At 42.3% G+C, this 25,895-nt stretch overlaps 1 protein-coding gene across 1 annotated transcript in view; it reads right to left on the bottom strand.

The window, feature by feature from the left end:
* LOC145398709 (uncharacterized) overlaps positions 1-25,895 on the bottom strand; it is a 365,900-nt gene that overhangs the window by 53,339 nt on the left and 286,666 nt on the right. Inside the window, exon 5 of the mRNA XM_080271511.1 lies at positions 6,774-6,873. Coding sequence (XP_080127637.1) covers positions 6,774-6,873 — 100 coding nt within the window. The remainder of the gene's footprint in view (positions 1-6,773; positions 6,874-25,895) is intronic.

Raw genomic sequence — 25,895 nt, 5'->3', positions numbered from 1 at the left:
ACCAAGTGAGCTGTGCATCGAGGCGGTTAGAATTGCAAACAAGCTGGTGGGATTTATTGGAAGAACATTTGAGTTTAAATCGGAAAAAGTCATACTTGCCTTGTACAACTCACTAGTGCACCCCCATCTTGAGTATTGTGTGCAGTTCTGGTCTCCGTACTACAGAAATGACATTGAAAAATTAGAGAAAATTCAGCGAAGAATCACAAAAATGATACCATAACTTAGAAACAAACCATATGAGGAACGCCTTGAAGAACTTAAAGTATTTAGCCTAACGAAGCGCAGGTTAAGAGGGGACCTTATTGAAGTTTTCAAAATCATGAGGGGATATGACAAATTAGACATGAATAAATATTTTGATATAGACCAGTTGATTCAAACCGGAAGTAATGGCTGCAAAATTATGGGAAAGCGTTTTCAATCCCATGACGCAAAATACTTCTTCTTTAACAGAGTTGTAAATATCTGGAACAGATTACCCTCAGATACTGTGAACAGTATCTCAATTGAGACATTCAAATACAAAATAGACAAGTATTTGCACGAGAATCCTCAGCTGACTCTTTTTCTCTCCGAATAACTTGCTTTTATAGCTACGTGTAAGTTCATTCCCCTTTTGTCTACAAGACACCCTTTAAACAACGTACCCGTACGTAGTGTCGCGTCACGTCATTATACATTTTTCAATTTTATTCGATGCAAATAAAGTAACATAAGCACAGATTAGGATCTGCACAGATAACCCTGAGTTATCGGTCACTACTCTTACTTTCGACCTGTGATGGGCTGTGGATCACTGAGGGTCCCTGTTAGTCAAGTGACCACCATCAGGATTTTTTTGATGTACCAGCGGTCACTGCTTTAGGATGAAACTTGTGTACTTGTCCCACATGGGAGAGTTCCTTGTCTCAGTGGAGTGAACAGAGCTAGAGCCTGATTGACTGCTGTCTACCTAAAAAGCGCCAGGCAAGGCTGCCGCACCACCCCTAAACATCCACTCTGTGCATTGCACATCCACACTGTGCAGCCCCCTTATATCTAGGACACCCGTCGTATATATTTCAATCTCCCCAATGCAAAGAAAGCACTATAAGCACAGATTAGGATTTGCACAGATTACCCTGAGTTAATGGTCACTACTCTCACTTTCGACCTGTGATGGGCTGTGGATCACTGAGGATCCCTGTTAGTCAAGTGACCACCATCGGGATTTTTTAACCTGCCCCGTCCCGTTGACGTATGGGTACATTGCAACGATTTGCATTTGCCAGTCCCGGCGACGTACCAGTACGTCGTGCAATTGCAAAGTCCCTAATTTGCACAATTTTCAATTTTTGTGCGTGATTTTTCGTATGTATACACAGGACACCTTCCTCTATTCCTCTACAAGATGCCAAGCAGGGACAATGCCTTACACCGCATAACCTACCCCCTCCCCCCCTCACGCCATTATCTTGGCAAAGGACCTGTTACCAGTGACCTGGCTAGTAAAGATATTCAGGGCCAGAGTGATTCCCCAGTCGATGACAATGTGGAGGACAATGTTTACATAGCATTAGAAGAAGAAACAGCCAGAAATAATGATCAGGTAATGTGGCAAAAAAAGGTCAAGTATGGTGATTAGTTAGTGAGTGAAACAATGCTTATAATGCCTTTATTACTGCTTGAAAACCAATATACTCTCATACTACATATACATTCGTACCAAGTAAATAAATAAATACAGTTTATGAGTGGATAAAATAGTTACCCTCCCATAGAACTCGTTTTCTTTGGTGCCAGCATGTTAGAAATCCCAGTCAGGTATGGAGGAACTCCTACCTGGATTGGGTATTTTAAACCTCAGGTGAGCGATTTCTCTATGAATTTTCGATGTTTCTCACCAAAAGCGAAGGTTTTAGCCAAAAAAAAAAAAATTCGAAAATACCTCGGGACTGGGGGATGTCGGACGTGACGGGTTAAATGTACCAGGGGTCACTGCTTCAGGAGGAAACTTGTGTACTTGTCCCACAGGAGAGAGTTCCTTGTCTCAGTGGAGTGAATGGAGCTAGGGCCTGATTGTCTGCTGCCTACATCAAAAGCTCCAGGCAAGGTTGCCGCACCACCCCTAAACATCCACACTGTGCAGTGTGTAATATCCACGATATGTCCACAGACTTCCCATAAACTCAATGTACCGATTTATAATGTCATGCCGTAACTATTAGTTGATTTGATTACTTTCTCTTTCAGGTTACTCAGTCGGGTAGCTTATAGACAAAGTATTATAGAACGTGGCTTTTCCTTTCCAGTTTTTTCTATGAAATTTCAGTTTTTCCATGCTGCATGGTGGTTTTTCTCACTTTCTCCTGGAGGGTTTGGTGGTGGGGGAAGCCTTCTTGCTTTATTATCCTCATCCTTCAGCATGTAGAGTTAGATCTTGTAGTCATACTTTTCTCTGTAACAAGCAGCTTCGAAAGGACCATAAGGTCTGTTGCTGTTTGCTTTCCTATGTAATCCTATGTAATCCATCACCACACCAAGTGATTCACCACGCACCCTCACTGCCCCACGTGATACGCTCTGCCACCTCACACCACAACGGGAGAGAGATGGCTCACTCCTGCCACTCTCACTTTCAATGCTTGCCCCTACACTTTCCATTTCACTCCCCACTCCCTCCACGCCACTTCTGCCCTCCACAAACAAAACACTAGGCCCATACCTACTAGTACAACGTGCTGTGCGCTCGGGGCCGCAATGCGTGATAATCTTGCAGCCGTACCATGTGGCAGCACATCCCATGGCTCCATCCTCGTCCTCGTCCTTGAATTTGGGCTCCACATCACATAGAGGCTGCCGAGAGGTTGTTACACAAAGTTTTGATGCAGGCTAACCCTCTCTAGTAGCACAATAGGTCACGTAGCGCTGCTTCCTCGGGGACAGGACCTCCCCATCACTGCTGATACTTTCCTCCTCCTCTGGTTGGATATAATCCTTGTCCCACACCTCATCATCAAGGGGTTAATGACTGTCGCCTGTGAAGGCGTCTAGGGTGGCTTGAATTTCCTCCGCCGAGAGACCTCTGTGCACCATGTCTTACCTGGGTCACTGCTAACAGGCGAGTGACCGAGCCGAGGGTGAGCGAGGGTCGTGCGGGGTCGCTGAGTGTCCCTGCCTGGTGGCAGGTAGGGGAAGGACTCCCGACCCTACGTACCCAAAATCAAGCGCGCGATTCGACATTTGTGCAAATTATGAACCTTGCAATTGCGCTGGTACATCAACGGGACTTGCAGTGACATAACGTTGCGACGTAGTCATACATTGACGGGATGCCTCGGGTTAATCTCAGTGATAGAAAACCTCACCATGCAATGTCCAACTCCCATTCAATAGCAGTTGGAAATAAATGAGTATGAGTAGGAATGTGTGAATAAGAATCAGTAACAAGGAATGGGTGAGAGGTGCATGGTGTCAAACACATGATAATTGACTTGGTGATGGTTCAGTAAACACACATGGTGACGTCGACTTACCACATTCTGGTAGCTGTGGTGAGTAGATGAGTAGTGATGAGTAACCTGAGTGAGGAAAGGTAAGATGAGTTGTGAATATGGGCTTGGTATTTGCTTTGTCGTCTTGACCTTCTTGCACTCTTGCATCAGTGGTGGAGGTTGGGGGGCGGTTGGAGAGGGCGGTGGGGGTCAGGAGATGTTACTGTGCACTTGCTTTTCGTTTGCTTGTTTTGTTTTTCTTTCTCGATGTATTCTCGGACCTTTCTTCTTGTGATTTACTCGTTGCTGCCACTTATAGGTGCGTGTAGAAGATTATAGAGATGTCTCATAGACTTGTTACTTGTAGTTAATCGTAGAGATGTCTCGTAGCTTGTAATTTGTAGCTAGTATTTTGTAGGAATTCGCTGTAGATTTGAAGATGAGGTTCATACTTCTGCTGCCACCAACTATATATGTTAATCTTGAGCTTGTAACATGTTAATCTTGAAATTTGGTTCTAGTTATCGTGCAGTTGAAGGTAGGAGAAATTAAAGATGGATGCAGGGAGTTGATCTTGATTTATCTTCAAAGACAAGTTTAAGTTGAGCAGTGTATGTATTACACAGGAAAGTAATTTACTAGCTAAGTCTCATTGGACCCCTCTTCTTATTTCCTCTCTCCACAACCTTTCGATTCTGTGGCTAGCCCCTTTCTGACTCTCTAATCCCTACATTCTGCCCTCTGGCATTCCTTACAGAAATGCGGACACATTTCCTTTGGTCAGCTCTTGCTAACACATTTCCCATTCCCACACCTTGGCTGGTGCTCCTATCTACTATCTATCGAGGATAGATCTTATAGAAACTTTGTTGCTTCTTGTAGTGTGTTTGGTATATCAGTTATGCAGACATTATACTCGTGGATGAGCAGTAATTACTGTATATGTGAGTAGGTTTGTAAGTAGATAATCTTAATTCCCATTGTCATGCAATGACAGGAGAGGTAAAGCTTGTAAACATTCATTCTTTTGAAGCTAATAATTTTGTATAAGAGAAGTAAACGGAGTTTAACCGCTTTAAGTAGAGGTTAGAAGCCTCTCTTCTGGCCTAAATCTCTGATTAAGCTAGTCTTGTAAGACATCTTTTGAGTGCAAATCAAATTTTTTTTATTAAACTATAGCATATCGTTAGGTTGATAAGTTATCTTCATTCGTAGTAAAGATCCAGAAGGAGGATTAAAATAAAGAATAGGCCTACTATTCTTCAAGAGTAGACATTAGAAATTTCTAGGATATAAGCGACTGGGAGGATTAGGGTGATTTCTACGTCGAAAATTAGGAAGATAACAGCAATTAAGAAAAACCGTAGAGAGAATGGTAAGCGGGAGGATCCTTTGGGGTCAAGTTCACATTCATACGGTGAGTTTTATTCTCGATCTATGATTGTTGTTTTTTTTTTTTTTTTTAGCTAGGATGGAAGCTAGGATTATAACAGGACGTCTAATTTAAAAAGTTAGAATTGTAAAAAATGATAGAATGACCATTGTTTTTTCTAGAAGTTTCTAATATCCTCGTGATTGGAAGTCATGTATACTGTGTATACTATAAAAGCTTAGATTCTAAAAGGAAATAGAATTTCCATGATAAGAGCTTAAATCTTAGGCATTTATCTGCCATTTTAGAATGAAGTGGCCGAAATTTGAAGGTATTAGACTGTAAATCTAAAGGTGAGCTAGTTGCTCCTTCATTAGTTTGCAAGGTTTAAAAGGTTTTTACTTTTATTGAAAGCTTTGAAGGCTTTTAGTTAAATTAACTCAAAAACTATGTATAATTTTATTTGTTTTGAAAAGAATAACTAAAGTCTGCCACACAGTAGAGAAGAATAGAGACCCACTGTTACCTCCCAGATTTTTCTGGTTAGACCCCTTCTCTCCCTCTCTCTCTGTACAACCTTTTGCTATGATCGCCAGCCCATTTTTGACTCTATAATCCCTGCATTCTTATCTAGGAGGGCTCGTGTCACGTGCATAACCCGTAGATGGGTTTCTATAAGCTTGCATGTGTCTGTATGTATGTAGCACTTCCATTTCCCTCTGGCATTCCTTACAGAAATGCAGAGACATTTCCTTTGGTCAACTCTCGCTGACATATTTCCCATTCCCACACATTGGCTGGCGCTCCTATCTATTATCTATCTATCTATCTATCCATGATGCTTTGAGTTGTATTATTATAATATGGACTCCTGACATCATAGGAGTGCAGACTTCATGAGGGAGAATGACAGTCGACATCTAATCCAGGTCATAACAAAATTCTTGAGGTTGATGCTTCTTCTCAGAAAGAACCTGTGCCAGTTTCAAGGAGAAGCTCACCGCCTGTGGACCCATCCCGCCTGATGTGAACAACAAGGGCAGTGAATCGACCGTGATCCACATGCTGGATCCTTTTTGATAGTTTGTTTCCTGTTCATTCCTCTTATGTGCAGCCTCGAGAGACAGTTCGTGGTGACATGCTGCCAGAGGATCAAATATCCTAAAATCGAAGAAAGACCTCTGCCCAAGTGTCCAGAAACCTCGAGGACTGACATCCACTCTTGCGTCATTTGATGTGTTTGCTGTTCTGTGTATGAAGTACTCACCGTCGAGAGGTAACAGAGCTGGCTCTATGGTGACATCATGGCATTTTTGATGTAGCATTTTCGCAGTAAGGTCTCGTACTTCATCATGATGAATACACTGCTACTACAGCAACTACTACTATTACTACTACCATCACCACCAATATTACTACTATTCCTGCTACCACCACCACCAATATTACTACTACTACTACTGCCACCACCAATATAGCTACTACTATTACTACTACTACGAACAGTGCTACTACTACTACTGTTACTACCACCACCACTTTTATAAATATTACCTCTCCTACTACTAGTAACTACTTCCATTAACCATAATTCTTCTTCTTAGTACTCTACGTTTCCTATCTTCACCATTGCTACTTTTGCTACCACCGTCATTGTTACTACTGCTACTATTACTACCACCACCACAGTTACTATTATTACCTCTATTAGGCTACTACTACTAGCTACTTGCATTAACCATACTTCTTCTTAGTCCTCCAAGTTTCCTGTCTTCAGACCCCTAAATTATGTGTCACTCACATAATTTTTCACTTTAAAAACACAAGTTACTGAATTAGCGTTAGTGAAGCCTATTTGGCCACGCATATCTGGGTGTAATGAGTGTTTTTCATTTTGTTTTGATCATTCTCTTCAGCATACTTACTCCCTATCCACAGCAGGCGAAACAGGACTGTTTTTCTGCGCCATTATCGACAGTGGTAGTGGAAAGTAGGTGCTCTGGCCAACGTAGAAATCGCACTGACCTGCTCACAAAGAGTTCTGTGAGTATTATGACATTTTATAGAGGGATGCAGAAATACACACGGGTCCGTATTCTCATCGGTTAAGGAAGCTCCCTAACATCTCCTCCATAGCAATTCATTTTTTTATATGGGTAGTCCAAATGCTTGGTAAGTTAATTATGAAGAGTATGGTGATGTTATAAGTAATTATATAACACAAGGACAGTAAGGTGTAAAAAGCAAAATTCGTCGTTGAGGAAAAAGGATTAAGGACTTTCTCTTAACCGACGTGAATACTGACCTATGTGTTCCAGGAGAATGTATTCCCTTCTCTGTCCCATTTTTTCACCATTTCTTATGCAGGAAACTCTAGGTTAGGATAGCTTCGTTTCCTGAGTACCAACATGTGTTAGTTTGCTAGTTAGGTAAGTACAGGTGAAGTTTTGCCTGAGAAAAAACAAAAAAAATGAATGTGTAATCATCCTGGGAAAATCAAACTTAGCACGTAGAGCAAAAATGGTACCTGAAGCGGAAGTCAGGGTGCCAGGAGGAAAGGACATAACTTTGGAGAATAATTAGTGAGTGAATCTAGTATACTATGGCAGTAGCCGTGTGTGTGTGTGTGTGTGTGTGTGTGTGTGTGTGTGTGTGTGTGTGTGTGTGTGTGTGTGTGTGTGTGTGTGTGTGTGTGTGTATTTTGGGTACGCAAAACTACACATTCAAATCGCACCAAAATTGGCACAAAAATTGCAAATAATAACTGATGTAAAGAAAACTTGGTCCGATCACAATTTAAAAACTTTTACTATATTTAATGAGCAATCACATTTTCACCAAAAAACGCTGCTCTCGGAGCCTGGAATAGGATCTCCATAGAATTTTTTGCCCAGAGGTAGAAGTAAAATAAACTGCAGCAGTAGCCGTGTGTCTGTGTGTGTACTTCAGACTTGCATTTGGACAACTTGGGTTCCATTCCTGAAGCTGCAAATAACATGATCAGTTGGTTAACCCCTCACGTCCCGAGGTTTTCCGCACCTATGACATCCCCCAGTCCCAAGCCTTTTTGGAATTTTTTTTTTTTTGCTAAAACTTCCGCTTAGGTCGAGAAACGAAGGAAAATCACAAAGAAAGTGGTTCCCGCGGTCTATAAGTGGTCCGTACAGGTGCGGTTCCCCCCGGCAGGTATGGTGTTCTGTAATGGGCTGGATATGCGTTTACGTTTTCTATGATAAGGAATAATGGGAGAAACAACATACAACACCTCTATATTTATTGAATTTGAACTAATAAACAATAACAGTAACAATATAATGGATTTCAGACACATATATATGAAAAATAAGCATTGTACCATCGCGCGAGCATAGCGAGTTTGTTCCGAGTCGTAACATGCTATATGCTAATTGTCTGGTATGAGTCAACCTATCATTTTTTCTACTTGTATACTTCTGTTTCAATGACATTTTACCAATTACAACTGTTTGTAAGTGTTTTCAGGTGTTTTCATTCATTATGATGACATGCAGCATAAGTATAGCGCACATCAGCTTAGTAAGCGCACTCACTATGACTCGTATTTCAACATACCAAATTGTTTTATCACTTTCCAATTATTTTCCTCTTTACATAGAACCTTTCCTCCACCACTGTGAATGTTTTCAATTATTTTCATTCATTACGAGGCCATTTAGCGATATGCTAGCGCATATTCACGTAGCAACCACGATCTCAAACACTCATGTTTCATCATCTACTTTATTTATTCACTTCATTTATAATTTCCCTCTTACATTACACACGTTTACACCCCTATAATGCACTGTACATACTTACTGCCATTATTTATTCAAGTGAGCATGAGAATATCGCATGAAAATACCCTCGCAAGGAATGTTTCGACAAACATAATACTCACACACTTATATACTAATTCACTCACACACTTATATGCTAATTATTGACTTTATCACTTGCTGACTTTTATTTTCACTGATACGTGCCTTATTCATTCAACTGAGCGTCAGGAAATCGCATCTCTATACACACGCTATGAATATTTGACTTAGAATATATATCAGCACTTACAATAATTTGAACTTATATTATACCCGTAAGAATTTCCAATAATAATAATTATATAATTACGGGCCGTATTTATTGCACTGAGCGACAGAATATCGCATCATAAAACCCTCGCTATGTAAGTTTCAACTTAGGGCAGATTTATATACTTACATACAATGTTTTCACTTATGTTCTACCCGTATGCACTTTATACTAATATTTGGAGATCAACATGACTGATAATTTCACTGAGCGTCTGTCTGTCGCATTTACCTCATAATTTCTGCGTCCTTTCGCATTCACACCATACTAAAATTGCATCAACGTTTGATATTCACTAAAACGTGGGTGAATACAGAGACCCACGTCACACTGCATGCACTCATAACGGGTGTCCTTCCTCTGTGTCGTGAGTCTCATCTGGGAATTACTGCACACGTGACACCTGCGTTGGGGCCTAGGTCTGTTTGGCTGGGGAGGGATAGGAGTGGGGAAATGGCGGCTGGATATTCTCTGGGGAGTTTGGGCAATAGGGGCAGTGCGGGTGCGATGTTGGGGCCTTTCAACAGCATACTTTGCAAAGATTTCTCTTGTGAGCTCCCTCACAAACCCTTCAAATGTTTCCTGAACTCCTGTTGTCATGGCGTGAAGGTGGTGGCAATTCAGAGCAGTGATATCTAGCAAGTGAAAGAACAGTTTTTTATACCACTTCATCGTGGTCCTGGCACACTCTACCGTCGATATCATGGAGTCTGACTGGTCCACGAGGCACATGTTTATATTGTAATCCATAACACACTCAGGTTTCCAAACACGACGCCTGTTCTCGCTACGGTAATCTACGGAATCAGTACGGTGCATCAAGGGGTGGTGAACCGTGGACAAGAGGCTTACTTTTCTGTTGTTGTTCCACATTGTTGCAAGGATGTTGTTGGCTTTGAAGAAGACAACCTCATTCCTTGCAAGTTTCCGCCCTACCTTGGCCATGTGACGCCGGTTCACATTTACGGTTCCACAGACTCCCGTTTCATGCATGTGAAGATAATGAACGAGAAGAGGGCTAGTGTACCAATTGTCGAGGTAGAGAACGTGACCACGATGAAGGTAGTCTTCTATCATCGTCTTTACCACTGCTCCCGACAGTCCAATACTTCGATCTTCTATTATGTCTGTCTGTGCACCGGTGTACAAGACTCTGTCTTGCATGTATCCAGTCCTACAGTCGCACATAACAAAGATCTTGAACGCAAAACGGTGCCTTTTGCTGGGTATATACTGTCTGAATGAAATATTGCCTCTCCACAACACGAGACTCTCGTCTGTGACGAGGTCTCTATAGGGATAGAATGAGGAACGAAAGGTTTGCTTGAGGTGATCAAAGACCAACCTAATTCGCCTCATTTTATCAGTGTTGTTTGCATTTGCAGGGTCATGAGCATCATAGAAATGGAGGCGACTTAGAATTTGTTGAAACCGATTACGGCTCATCACTTGACCAAGTATTGGGGGTAAACATAACAGGGTCCCTAGTCCAGTAAGCAGGAATTCTATTCTTTCTTATAATACCCATCAAAAGGACCAGGGCAAAAAATAAAAACATTTCTGGAAGGGAGACAGAGTAATCATAGATGATAGAATGCCTACTCCTTGTTCCCAATCTTTCACTCTCTAGGCGCTGGGCGCTTACAAACAGGTTGGTTTGGTATACAATCTGATCAACAAATGCCTCACTGAAAAACAGGTGGAAAAAATCCAACCTGGTGGAATTACGGTGAATTCCTGGAGCAATGCAGCCAGATCGCCCATGCTCAGTGAAGGGGTAAATGAGGGGAGAAAAATCACTCCCATCCTCCCAATCCCACGACAAATCCCTCGTCCCCATCATCCCCATCACCGCCTTCGTCTGGGTGGGGAGGAGATCCTGGTTGGGGAGGTGGGGGAGAAGGAGTGCGGAGGGCTTCCCCACTGTCACTCCTCTTCCCTCTGCCTTTACCCTTTCCCTTTCCCTTACGGCCTTGAGGAACATTAGGGGGCTGTGGGGATGAAATAGGGGAATATTGGGGAGCAGAAGACGTGCTGGGGAGTGGTTCCTCCCCACCTTCCCCCTCCATGACAACACCACGTGCTTTCTCACACACCATAGCTCGACCACGTGTTAGGGGATACTGGGGAGCATAAGACGTGCTGCGGAGTGGTTCCTCCCCACCTTCCCCCTCCATTACAACACCACGTGCTCTCTCACGCACCCTAGCTCGACCACGTGTTAGGGGATATTGGGGAGCAAAAGACGTGCTTTGGAGTGGTTCCTCCCCACCTTCCCCCTCCCTCACAACCCCACGTGATAAGGAACGCACCCGCACTGGCCCACGTGATCCACTACGCCGCCTCACACTACGTAGGGAGAACAATGACTCACTCACGTCACTCTCACTTTCCCTAATCCTCCCTGGACTTTCCCTTTCACTCCCCACTCCCTCCACTTGACTTCCTAGCTCCCCAAACAAAATGCTAGGCCCATACCTGCTCATACGACGTGGTGTGCGCTCTGGGCCATGATGTGTTATTACCTCACGTCCTATACCACGTGGCAGCATGTCCCACGGCTCCGTCATTGTCCTCATCCTCATCCTTATCCTTGAATTCTGGTTCCAAATCACGCTGGGGATAGGGATAGGATATTGCACGTGCCTTCTTTGCCTGTTGCCCCTCTCTAGCAGCATGGTAAGTCACGTACTGCCGCTTCCTGGGAGACGGAACTTCCTCGTCACTGCTGGTGGTTTCTTCCTCCTCTGGCTGCACATAATCCTTGTCCATATCCTCGTCGTCCAGTGGGGAATCACTGTCGCTGGTAAAGGTGTCCAGGGCGACTTGAATTTCGCTGTCTGAGAGACCTCTCTTAGCCATGTCTGAGCAGGACCGTGGCTACCAGGTGAGTGGACGAGTGGTGGGCTAGCGCGGGTCGCGCAGGGTCGCCGAGTGTCCCCGCCTGGTGGCAGGTAGGGGAAGGTCATGCGAGGGTATGTACCGCAAATCAAGCGCGAATTTTGAAAATTGTCGAAATTATGCACATTGCAATTGCACGATGTACCGGTACGTCGCCGGGACTGGCAAATGCAAATTGTTGCAACGTACCCATATGTCGACGGGACGGGGCAGGTTAACCACAAAAAATCCAAGTGACAATGTTACACTAGAACAGCACATAAACGTGAAAGCCCTCTGCAGGAGCAAGTGCGATGAGCCCGAAGGGCCCACAAGCACTTGTCTGATAACAAATACTTTTGTTGACACGGATCCAAATTGAAACTGTAACCGAGCTTGGGTTATTGACGATCTTATGGCAGGTTTCTTTCTAGAGTTAGGTTTGTAGCTATTTTTTTTTTTCATAGATTTAGGTATTATGGTCATTTATATATTTAGATGTGTGATTATTCATTGATTTAAATCTGAAGTGATTTTTCACATATTAAATTTTTTTATCATTCACATACTCAGATTTTAATTTTCATACATTTAAACTGAAATTACTTTTTCACAGATTTTGACTTTTTTCATATATTGTGAATTTTGGATTCATATATTTAGGGATGTGATTTTTTTTTTCATATATTTAGATTCTTACTTCCTCGTCCCACATTGCCACAGGCTTCAACAGCAGTAGTACAGTGTGGGAAGAACATTGCCCAGAGAATAATTCTTTGTAGGGTCAGCCTTTCAATGTATACAAGATCAACTCAGGCATCGTATCAACACATGCTTTTGACTTTCGTTGTCTTTATTTGCCACGTAATTGCACTGTCTGCTTCACAACTCCAGAGCTACACTAACTTCACAAGACAACAAGTAAAACTGACTGAATCTCCTCTATTCTTTCCCCCATCCTATTGAGTCTGTGAGGTACCTGGGGTGGTCAGTACCACAAAAGGTGGACAAGATTTATTTGTTTCATTTCAAAGATCTACCCATAGGCATTGAGAATCTGCATGATAGCAATCCCAAACAGGTAGCTTACACTGGCTAGACAGCTGCAAATTTGTGTCAAAAATCTGTTTTCTGAAGATTTGGAAAATAGGGTTGATGTAAGGGGTATGTGCACATATGGGTTTAACTCACTTTTAATGATCATTGTGTTGTTTGTAATTCATGTTTTATCAAGTGGAGTGCTGGTTATAGGAAGACAATATGCAAAATTTTGTCAAAATCCACTGAATAATAAATGAGCCTGACATCACCAAAGGTTGGTGGTTTCTTAATGCTTTCTCTTTGTCACAGTCACTCTGTTCACAAAACGTCAAACAGTTTAACATCAAGGAATGCATATTAGATAAGACTGTCACGTATTATTAGAATCCAATTGATACTTGTAAAAAACGGCGCCAAATTTGACCTCCTACAATATACTGCCACATAGCACCTGGCATTCTCATAAGCCTTAAATAAATATACTTCCCAAGAATGTGATAAAATTCTACAAAACTCAGCTTACCTGTGCTTACCTCAGCATATGCTAATTTTATTTTTGTTTCATTTCTTTAATTATCTTGTGTCTTATCAGGTGCATGAGTGAACGTTATTTTGCACCCTGAAGATGGATCAGCATACAGAGAAGGCATGCATAATCCATTCTGGCGACGATGTTCCACGTTGTGATTTCATATCCTCAAGAGACTATGATTCTTGGAACACTCTTCTTAGAGCTGCCAGAATAAGATAGGACACACCGCTGCTGAACACTGCTGCAACCATAGGAGAGGGAGATGTGCCGGAGGTATTGCATCATAGAAAATGTCGCCAGATGTTCACTGTGAAGCGTGATTTGGATGAACTTGAAGGCAAAGATGACGGCTCCCTTTCACAGGTGAAGCGACGTTCTGCAAGGAAACAGGCCTCAGCCTCAAGAGTTTTAGATAAAACTTGTATATTTTGCCCACCAGAAAAGGCAACACAATACACAAAAGGGTCAAGAACCAGAGAGTCTTTGAAAAAGTGTGTTGAATTACAAGCAGACTCAAGATACCAGAAGTGGCAACAAAGCGTAATGACACCAGAATTCTAGCTTTCGCCTCAAGACAGCTTGTTGCAGCAGAGGCATAGTATCATAGGTCCTGTTGCAGACTGTATACCAACTTAAACAGCACAGAAGACGGTACTGATACAGGCATTCTATATGATCCTGAGGACTGTGATTACAAGTACAAGGAAGCTGAAAGGGATGCCTATGACCACTTGTTGCAGTATATCCGATGTGAACTGTTTAAATCACTCAGAGTTATGAAACTAGCAGAGCATACAAATGTGTTACATGACCGCATGCTGTTCCTTTCAGTAGAAATACAAGAGTCCACTAAGAAACACTTTCGAAGGAAACTTGAAGCTGATCTTGGAGACGTGCTTCATACTGTATTGGCCGATGAAAAGGGAAAGCTCTTCGTGTTTCCATACAGCTTAACTGCCTATGATCTGGCACGTGAAAATCGCAGCTGAAGAGCAAGCTGAAAATACATAATGAAAACTCTAATAATGTTCAGCAGATATTGGAGAGAGCAGCGTTACACCTAAGATCTGTTATAAAAGACCAGGATGAAAATAGACAATGGCCATTTCTATCCTCAGCCCTTACTAGTTGTGTGAAAATCCCAGAAAATTTAAGAAAGTTCTAATTTGCACTGATCAGTGGAGATGTGCCTTCCAAACAATCCTGAAAACTAAGTTCACTGCTAGTAGACTCACTTGCTCAGGATCTTATAAATGCAGTGAATGAGGGATCTCAAGTTCCACCTAAATATGTACTCGTACTTCTGCCATCTGCTGTAGAGGCACTGACCGGCAATATTGAGTTTATTCGGATTTTGAACAGGCTTGTTCATAGGGTGTCATATACTACTATAGAAGAAAATTAAACTGCTTTGTGCCTGCTAAAGCTCGCTGGTGCTACAGATAACATTATCCTGCGAGAAAATATACAAAGTCATGTATTTACAACTCTTGCATGAGAAAACATTGATCAACTAGAGAAGACTCTGACAGGAGAGGGAACATCTCACAGAATTAAAGGCATAATTGTACAGCCACATATATTTGGACCAAAGCCATACAAACCTCCTCGTCCGGCTATTCAGAAAAACAAGAAAAGAAGCCTGACATTACACGAGGACTCTTTGACTGTCTATGTACCAGGGAAGCAAGTCGGTCCTTCTAATCTCAAAAGTGTTGACTGTGGTAGAACTAATGTGACTTCTGAGGCATGCAAGAAGAATCTTGTATGTATTGTTGCAGAAGGAATAGTCGCTGGTGTCATGGAAGGCCACCAGAACAAGAGAACAGCGAGAACCCACAAATGTATATATGAAACTTTACTCCGCATTTACTTCAAGGAATTCGTCCCATGGATGGAACAAAATCGTTCACCACACATTGAAGGACTATAAATTATTCATGACCTTGATGAAAATCTTTGCTCAGAGATGTACGAAGAGACGATGTCAAATGCGGAACTAGATGGTTTGCTTCATTACTTTGCATCATGCATTCATTTTCTTCAACATGACGATGGTACTTGTCAGAATTCTGGATGAGCTACACTGACATTTTCACTGTATTGCTTGGTCTGCTACGGGCTACAAGGGAGGGAAATTGGGAGCTCTGTATGGCATGCATCCGTTCATTGATTCCATGGTGCTATGCGTATGGCAAAGTCAACTATGCATGCTATCTCACTGTGTATTTTGCTGAAATGTCTAACTTGTCTGACACAAATCCAGATGTCTATTACAGTTTCAAAGAAGGCTGGTTTGCTGTTCAGACAGGAGACTCCAGTACATTTGATCGCATCCCTGTTGACCAGGCAACAGAAGAAACAGTCAATAAAGACACCAAAACTGGAGGTGGAACTTGTCGCTTTAGTCTGAATACTGGTGCTTCAGATAATACTAACTGCAGAGTACAGAAGTACTTATGACAGGATGCTGCGTGAGATAGTTCAGCTAAACAAACCAGACATGCAGCATGCAGATCTGCACAAGCCACGAATGCTGAAAGACGAAACAGCTGTTTGTTCAGCGATTAGCGTCGTAGGTGACTTGGTGAATCCTTTCAAATAATCAAGCGAGCTTGTCAACATTGTAAGTGCCACAGGAGCTCCAAATGATGTTGTAGCATATCTAAAAGAAGCACATAATCGTGGTGAAAATCCTTATGTGAACTTCAAAGTGAAGAGACTGGAGACCAGTCCTCCAATGATCAAAATCCATGATCTTCCCAGAATGAAGTTTAATACTTTCAGTGAAACCTGTAAAACGAAGAGAGTGAAAACCAATGGCAGACATGTCATTCTGAAAGCAACCACTTGACTCTTTGGGAATATGCATATGATGGCACAGATTTTTTTTAAATAACAGAACAGAGGAAGGAAAAACAAATGAATAAAAAAAATAAACAAATCCATGCACCAGATTACTGGTGTCCGCTGTTCATAAAATATCTGTAACAGTTAGACTTGAACAGCAGTAGGTTGAAGTCTGGAGGGAAACAACTCTGGGGAAGAGAGTTCCAGAGAGATGCAGTTCGGAGAATGAAAGAATTCTGATAGGCAGAAGTTCTGCAGTATGGCTGAGTGTCATTCCAGTCATGAGTGCTGCCCGTGTAGCAGGAAGGAAGGCATGGAGAGGTGGCACTATGGACGCAACTTCGTCTGAGCATTTGCTGTAGAAATATCTGTAAAATAATGCAAGGGAGGCAACATTCCTTCTTACTTGTAGGGGATGTAGTGTATTAGTAATAGCGGGGTTATTAATAATTCTAACAGCTTTGTTCTGAATTTTGTCTACTTGTTTTAATGCAACCTCTCCACATCCGCTCCACAAGGGTGAGCAGTATTCAACCTGAGAGCGCACATGACTCTTATAAATTATAGCTAACTGCTCGTCAGTGAAGAAGTTACAGACTCTGTACAATAATCCAAGTTTCTTTGAGGCGGTTTTAGCAAGTGATCTGACATGAGAGGTCCAGCTGAGGGCATTGTTGAACGAGACGCCGAGAAATTCAATACTTTTGGAAATGGGAATATTTGTAGCATTGAAGGTAATATACGATTCTGGCAATATCTGCCTATTAGTGAATTGTATATATTTAGTTTTACTAGCATTAAGTGAGACAAGGTTGTTTTGTCCCCATTCACTGATCGTGTATAAGTCTTGATTTAGAGAGGTGGCTGTACAGAGGTGATAGTTAGAGATATCAGACTTTGCAAATGGGATGTCTGAGTGTGAATGAACTATGATGTGTTGAGTCATCTGCATATGAATGGATGGGTTTGTGTGTGACAGATAAGAGATCATTAATATGAACAAGGAACAGGGTTGGTGCCAGAACTGATCCTTGCAGCACGCTGGCATTAACTGAGTGGAAAGTGGAATATACATACTCTACTTTTACTCTTATTTTTCTATTGGTGAGATATGAGGAAATCAAAGGAAGAAAAGTTTAGTCCATAGCAAGGGAGTTTGGACAACAGGGAACGGTGCCACACTATGTTGAAAGCTTTATAATTATCCAGGGCTACTGCATGAGTTTCACCATGTAGGTCAACTGATTGATGGATGGTATGTGTCAGGAGATTGAGTATGTCAATGGTGGATATTTCTTGGCCAAAACCATACTGTCTATCACTAATTAAGTTGTTGGATTCAAGATGTTTAACTATGTGCTTATTAGTTACAGTTTCAAAAACCTTATCAAGAGAAGATGTGACAGCTATTGGTCTGTAATCAGAGGGGTCAGAGGAACTTCCTTTCTTTGGAAATGGGTGGATATTGGCTTCTTTCCATGAATTAGGGAATGAAGAAGTACATATGCATAGTCTGAATAATTTTGAAGAACAGAGGCAAGTTCTGGGGAACACTTTTTCAAAACAATTGGCGGGATTCCATCTGGGCCTGGAGCTATGTTGGTAGGTAAATTGTCTAGGATGGATTTCACGTACCTTGTCTGTATCTTAAGTGGAACAATGTCGGAAGAGGCAAGTTCTAGTGCTGGGACATTCTGGCTGGCTTCCTCTAAGGTAGAATTTCTGGCAAATGTACTGGCAAAGATATCTGCTTTCCCACGCAGATAATTTTTAATGTTGCCATCTGGAGATTTTAGTGGGGGAATGGATGATGACTTGTTAAAGTTATTATTGAAAGAATTTAGAGCTGACCAGAATATTCTATTGTCATTAGGGTTGTTAAGTAGTTTTGATGCTTGGTTTTGAAGAGTGTTTGATTTAGCATGATTTATTACAGCTTTTGCATGATCTCTAGCAATTTTAAATTGAGAGAGTGATTCAGATGTTTTTGATTTCAAGTAATAGTTATATGCTGATGACATTTGGGTTGTTGCTCTAGCACACTTGCTCTCAAACCATTTTGGAGAGTTCGATCTTTTAGTGAATTGTTGACTTGGTATGAATAAATCTATACCAGCTAGTATTAAATCACAAATGTGGGACTGGATAGAATTGACATCACTAGAGAAGAAAGACTGCCATGGAATGTCAGCAAGATAATTTCTAAATTCATCCCAGTTTGCCCTATCAAAGTGCCATCGGGTCACCCTGACAGGTTCAGAATGGGAAGGTTTGGGGGGCTAAGTAATGAGGCTTTGACGAGATTGTGGTCAGAGGATCCAAGAGGAGACAATACCTCTATCCTGTACTGATCTGGATTGTTTGTCAGGAACAGATCCAAGAGATGGGCACTGTGGTCAGGATTATCTGGTATTCTGGTTGGTTGCTTTACCAGTTGTGTGAGATTAAACGATTCTGCAAACAGCTCGCACTCTAGACCAGCATCGTCAGTCCTGGCAGAGTGCAATAACCATTCAACATTATGTATGTTAAAGTCACACAAAATGGTAATTTCGGTGTTAAGGGCAAGATTAAGGTTACTCAACTGTGTGGAAATGGAATCAAATACACTGGTGCAGAAGAAGCATTGGAGGAGCGATAAACTACACAGATGTATTTGGTGATATTTTGATAGTTTAGTTTATACAACGAGTAATTAAAATTGTGTGAAGTGAAGTTTAAAATACAGGAACTTGACGTGAAGGAGGTTTTAAAATATGCACTAAGTCCCTTGCAATGGTCACTTGCTACAGCTGATGGCATACCGAGGAAAACGGCCAAGTCTGTATTTTCTAAGGAGTTACAAAAAAATGTATCTGCAGAAGAAGTGATTCCTTCACCATGTGCTTGCATAGTAGATGGAATGGCTGTTGTTCACAATATAAAAGAAGAGAAAAAAATCTTTAGAGACATTGCATCTTTGTTTTTGTCAAAGGCCCTACATAAAGCATGAAACAGTGACAGATTAGATATTGTCTTTGATGTTTATAATGAAAACTTTGTCAAAAATGCTGAGACAGTTACGCCAATCTACATCTAGTAACATAGAATATAAAAACATTGAATCCAAACAGCTTGTGGTACAGTGGAGAACTTACCTTCACAAGCAACAACACTTCTCTCATTCAGTTCCTTGTCCTTGAAAGGAAACAGGAGAGACATGTGAACAGACTAAATGGCAAAACTTTACTTGTCACATGCAATGATATTATCATCGGAGAAGCGCCCAAAGTTGTGACATTGTGGCAGAGCTAAAGACAACCCAAGAAGAGGCTGACACACGTATCCTTTTACACTCAACTCATGCAGCGACCTGTGGTTTCAAGACAATTATCATCGTTTCAGATTATACAATATGTTCCTTTTGCTGCTAGCCTTCGATAAAGACATTCCTCCCTCACTTTATTGGAAAAGTGGACCCCAGGCTGGAATGAAATACACAGAAGTACAAAAAATCTTTAGGATTCTAAGTGAATATGTTTGTGAGACAATTACTGGAATGCACAATTACCGGATGTGACTCAGTCAGCACATTTGCTGGAGGTGAGAAGCTGAGCGGCTTTAAAATGTTGGAAGATGACATTCAGCTACAGAAAATATTCTGTGATCTTGGGAAAGAATGGACTGTATCCCAATCTCTTAAAGACAAGCTAGAATCATTCACCTGTAGGCTATATAAAAAACTGCTACGGAAAAAGTTAATGAACTGCACAATTGGCTGTTTGTATCCAAAAAAGGACATAATGAGCAACACCATCTACCATCCTGCAGTAATGCTTTGCAAAAATTCATTTTATATGCAAATTTTCAGACAGCTGTCAGGACATGTCTGGAATAATACCCACAAGTAGCAACACCCAGTGCATATGGTTGGGAGGTGAAAATAATCGGAGGACAAGAAAAACTCACAGTAACTGTCTTGAACAGCACCCAAATATAGCTGTGCTGTCACTGGGTTGAAGAGTTCAGAACTCTGCAGACTGTTAACAGGTGAGAATCAGCCATCTGATGAAGGTGCCGACAGAAAAGATGAATGTGATAATGCATCTGATGATGATGATGATGATTATGAAGATGAGGATGACTAGAAAAAACTGTTGATCATCAACATTCTCCGGAGATTAGGCTTTCCAACAATGAGTGTATTCCCAAAATCCAATAATTGCAACAGGATTTATGTCTTCATTTTCAACAGATTATGTTTGTATCATACATAAAATAACAACTGTATATTTTGTCTTTTATTCTATCACAAATGTATCAATTCATCAGACAGTGGAAAATTTACAGATTTATTTGACATAATTCTGTGCATTAGGGGCATCTCCTTTAATGTGCTTTGCTGAAGGTAAGCTACCGATTCCAAATTGCTATCATGCAAAAATGTGATCATCAGATATCTATCTTTCAGAATATGCATATTAGAATTGGCCACCTTGAATGGTACCGATCGCCCTAAGTTGGGGTACATGGTTCACGGACCATTAATATCCTTCCGCACTACTCGATTGTTCTAGTTGCTCCTAGCGACAACAGTTCCAAATCTGAGGCATCCAAAATTAAATTACATAATTTAACAAACAATCATCGAGATACATTATAGAGAGAAAAAAAATAAAGATTAACGGATTACTTTACAACATACCTTCGCTCACAATAGCAGGCTACTCGGGAACTCTGTCAAGTTATAATGCATGAACCATAGGGAATTTTCCACTATCTCCTAGCTATCACTCCTGCTTCTGAACATTACCCCCACCCTAGTCCTTTTGTCATCCCGACAAAAGTACACAAAGTTTCCAAACATAATCTGAAATCCAAACTAAATATTTAATCATATAGTCCTTCAACTTGCCAGGTTTTCTTCTATGACATTACTGACGACATCTCTTTTCCTCCGCACAGTCCACTCTTCCTGGAATGACTTGGTCTATCTATCTATCTATCTATTGCCAGACGCCTCAATCCCGTTTGGGGTGGCCACAAACAAATCGCCTCCAAGTCGCCCTGTCCCCCGCGATTTCACTCCCCTGCTCCCAGCTCACCCCCCCCTCTCTCATATACCTCTCCACCCTATCCTTCCATCTCATCCTCGGCCTCCCCCTCCCTCTTTCCCCCTCCACCTCACTCACATACACTCTCTTCGTCAGTCTTTCACCCTCCATCCTCTCCACATGGCCAAACCACCTCAGTGTGTTCCTCATAACGCTTCCTATCACATCCACATCAACACCACAACGCTCCTTTATATCCTCATTCGTCAGCCTGTCTCTCCATGTGACTCCACAGGCTCCTCTTAAATAATTCATTTCCACTGCTCTCACTCTTGACTTGTGTCCTTCCAACAACGTCCAAGCTTCACTTCCTTACGTTAGAGTTGGTATCACAATACTGTCATGTAGTAACTTTTTCACTTCCATGCTCACTTCCCTGTTTCTTATCACTGCTTTCAAGGAACCAGCAACCTTTCTTCCCTGCTGTACCCTTTCAAGCACTTCACCCTCCAAACCTCCATCCTTACTCATCACACTACCCAAGTACCTAAACGTACTCACATTTTCCAATTCCTCACCATCCAACCTCGCTGTACTTTCACTGACTTCACCTCTCTCAAAGACCATCACTTTACTCTTCCCTACATTCACCTTTAGATTCCGTTTCTTACACACTCTCTCAAACTCGTCAACCAAGCCTTGCAGCTCCCCTTCGTCTTCACTCAACAACACAGTATCATCGGCAAACAACAGTACAGGGAGTTTCCAAACACTATCCTCTCTCACCATAGCCACTCCAACATCCACTACCCTACCTTGTAACTCTTTTATTACCCCATCCATGTACAGATTGAACAACCATGGAGACATGACACATCCCTGTTTCAACCCAACCTTCAAAGAGAAAAATTCACTTAGTTCACCATCCACACGCACTGCAGCCTTCGCACCATCGTACATACTCTTCACAGCATTCAACAACTTTCCATCTACTCCATATATTCTTAACACTTTCCACAATCCTTGTCTATCCACCCTGTCATATGCTTTCTCCAAATCCATGAATGCCGCATACAACTTCTTTCCCTTCTCTAGAAACTTTTCCACTAAAGATCTGAGAATGAATATCTGATCTACACAACCTCTTCCCTTCCTAAAGCCTCCCTGTTCTTCTCCAACTAATTCCTCTGTTCTTTCTCTAACTCTGTCAATAAGTATCCTACCATACACTTCTCCTATTATACTAAGAAGACAAATGCCCCTATGGTTACCACACACTTCCTTTTCCCCTTTTCCTTTGTACAAGGGAATAATTATACCTGACTTCCAATCCTCCGGGACTCTACCTTCCTCCCAGGCCAATCTGCACATCTTCCACATCCATTCTACTACTATCTCTCACCCATGCTTCAGCATTTCACCACACACTCCATCAATTCCTGGGGCTTTCCCTGATTTAACTTTCTTCATTGCTTCCACAACTTCTATCCTACTGATTTCTTCCTGTCTTCTCACCTTCCTCCTTCTCCCAGCCATTCCCCAGCCACTTATACTCGCATTACTTCCATCCTCTACGTTCAACAATTCCTTAAAGTGTTCTCTCCATCTGCTCACTTTTTCTCCCTTCTCCACGAGTAATCTACCATTTTTATCTTTCACTCCCCTGCTAACTTCACTTCCACCCTGTCTTACTCTTTTCACCTCTCTCCAGAACATTTTCTTACAGTCCCTCCACTTTACACTCAAATTTCTTCCAAATTCCTCATCCGCTCTCTTCTTACTCTCTCTTACTAATCTTTTCACCTCTCTCTTCCTTTCTACATATAACTCTCGCTTCCGCCTCTCAACCTCTTCCACGCCCCTATTTCTCATCCATTCATTGTATGCTTTCTTCTTTTGTGCCACAGCCTGTTTCACCTCTTCAGTCCACCACGCTGTTCCTTGCACCCCCCTCCGTCTTCTCTTCCTTCCACACACCACATCACATGCTGCACATATTTCTTCTGTAAATATTCTACACACACCTTCCACGTCTCCCATCTGCTCCAATTCATATTTGCCCAATCGTTCCTCAACTTCTCTCTTATACTCTGCCTTTTTCTCATCCTCTTGTGACCTTTCCACTCTCCTTGCAACTACTCCTTCCTCTCGTCTTTCCCTTCTTCTATTCCTCCAACTTACTTGAACTTTAATTCTGGCCATCACCAAGTAGTGGTCAGAAAGTCCACTCCCCCACCCTCTATACACTCTTGCATCCATTACACATCTTCGCATCCTTTCATCCACACACACATAATCAATCATTGCCTTCCTTTCATTCAGTTCACCACCCACCCTTCTCATCACTCGCCATGTATACCTGTGAATCATTTTATGCCTGAAGAGGGTATTGGCTATCACCAACTCCCTCCCAGCACAAATGTCCACTAACGCACTCCCATTCTCATCTATCTCAGCAGGCACACCCCACTCACCAACTATTCCATCTACCTTCACATTCCCAACTTTACCATTCATATCACCAATCAAAAACACTCTCTCATTCCTTCCAAACTTTTCCATGCACACTTCTACATTTGTCCAGAACTCTTCTCTCACTCTTCTAGCACGATCTTGCGTTGGCGCATACACACACACAATCGCCCATATTTGTATTCCAACTTTCAACTTTACCCACACAATCCTTGACCCAACTCATCCATACTGTCTTATGCTCCTCTTCCATCTTTTACTCACAACTATACATACTCCTTCTTTTGCCCTCTCATTCTCACCTACTCCTGCACATATACCCCATCCATACTCCCATTCTCTCACACTTTCTCCTCTCCATTTTGTTTCAGTTATTCCACATACATCCACTTTCGCATCCTCAAGCACCTGGACAATCTCTCTCTCTTTCACCTCATCATTCGCTCCCCTTACATTCCAGGTTCCAATTACAATGTCCTTTGTCCGGTCCTTGGTCGTCATCGTTTGGTCAGTCCTTGTCCGAGGCTTATTGTTTGTTTTTTTAGTTAGTTGTTTTCCGGGGAGGGGCACTAACCCTCCGCCAACCCTTTTAGACGCCTTTTAAGACAAGCAGGGATACTGGGGGAGTATTCTTGAAAACCCCCCCTACTCCCAGGGGGGAAAGACTTGGTCATCTTCCTAATTCACTTCTTCCCTTGGGAAACTGTCACCATCCTCTTCTGCTTCAGCCCTTTGGTCCTCCTCAACTTCATCTGTTGTTCGTGTACACAATTCCTTGAAGACGTCTTAGCCATACTCTCCTGGCCCATGATACTACCACAGACGATTCAATTGTACTACCTTTGGCCGAGACTTCCTGTCTCCCTGAATCTGGTATATTACAGATGAGAGGCAGTCCATCACAGTGTAGGGCCCATCCCATGGGCTCTGTAGAATCGGTGACTGTCCCTTCTTCCAATGAGGATTGTATAGCCAAACTTTGCCACCTTCCTTGAAGCTCATCTCACTTTCCCTGGCATCATATTTGCGCTTCATTACATTGCTTGAAAACTTCAGAGCTCCTCGAACTTGATGATGTACCTTAGCTAGTCTTTATGAAGATGCATTGTATAGCTGGAGGTGTCTGTAGGCAGCTCTTCACCAGGTGGTCTTCCCATTAACAGATCAACTGGTAATCATGGCTCGTGGCCCAGCATCAGTTTTGCAGAGGTGTGCCTGGTAGACTCGTGGGATGCAGACCGATATGCCATCAGCAATGCAGGTAATTTCTGGTCCCATTCCATCTGTCCCTCTACATAGTACTTAGCTAGTTTTTGTCATAGGGTTCAACTGAATTTACCCCATTCCACATTATTGTGGCCTTGATGGAGTCGTCCTGGTCTTCATGTTCTCCAGCAACCTGCAGCACTCATGGAACACAGCAGACTCGAAGTTTCTACCCTGGTCTGAATGATTCCCTTGTGTCATCCCAAAATAATAGAAGAATTGGTCAACCAACACCTGAGCAACAGTTGCGGCCTCCTGATCGGGAATGGCATAGGCTACTGGCCACTATTTTAAAGGAGTCTGTGGCAAAACATATTTGCCGGCTTCCTCTTTCAGTGAGTGGCAAAGGTCCAGCAATGTCCAATGCAACTCTTTCCATTGGTGCACCCACTTGGTACAACTGAAGATGGGTGAAACCATGCATCTTGGGTCCCTTCTTGGATCAACATACATGACAGACCCAACACCATGCTTCAACATCCTGACATGCCAGTCCAGTAGAACCTCTGTTGCAGCTTACTTAGAGTGTTCTTCACTCCCAGGAACCCACTAATGATCTGGTTATGAGACCCTTCTAAGACCTCAGGCCTCATTTTCCTAGGTAACACAAGTTGCCAATACTTGCTGGGGCCATCAGGTGTCTCCCAATGTCACTCCAGTAGTCTGTTGTGCAAATGAAGAAGGTCTCACTGACTCCAGTAGCTTTTAGTCTCAGGATTGAACCCGGAAACCTCTTCCCAAGATGGTCACACTGTACTCCGTTGCAGCTACTGTAACACTGGTTGTAAATCTGTATCCTCTATCTGCATCCTCTTCAGGTTTTCTTCAGCTGACACTGGATCTGTCACTGCAGTACGGCTGAA

The sequence above is a fragment of the Coenobita brevimanus genome, chromosome 46, assembly GCF_032717465.1.
Source record: "Coenobita brevimanus isolate Jiangsu-jjx chromosome 46, ASM3271746v2, whole genome shotgun sequence".
NCBI classification, from domain to species: domain Eukaryota; kingdom Metazoa; phylum Arthropoda; class Malacostraca; order Decapoda; family Coenobitidae; genus Coenobita; species Coenobita brevimanus.
Note: the sequence above shows the minus strand (reverse complement) of the source record. Positions and strands in the feature narration are given on the sequence as shown.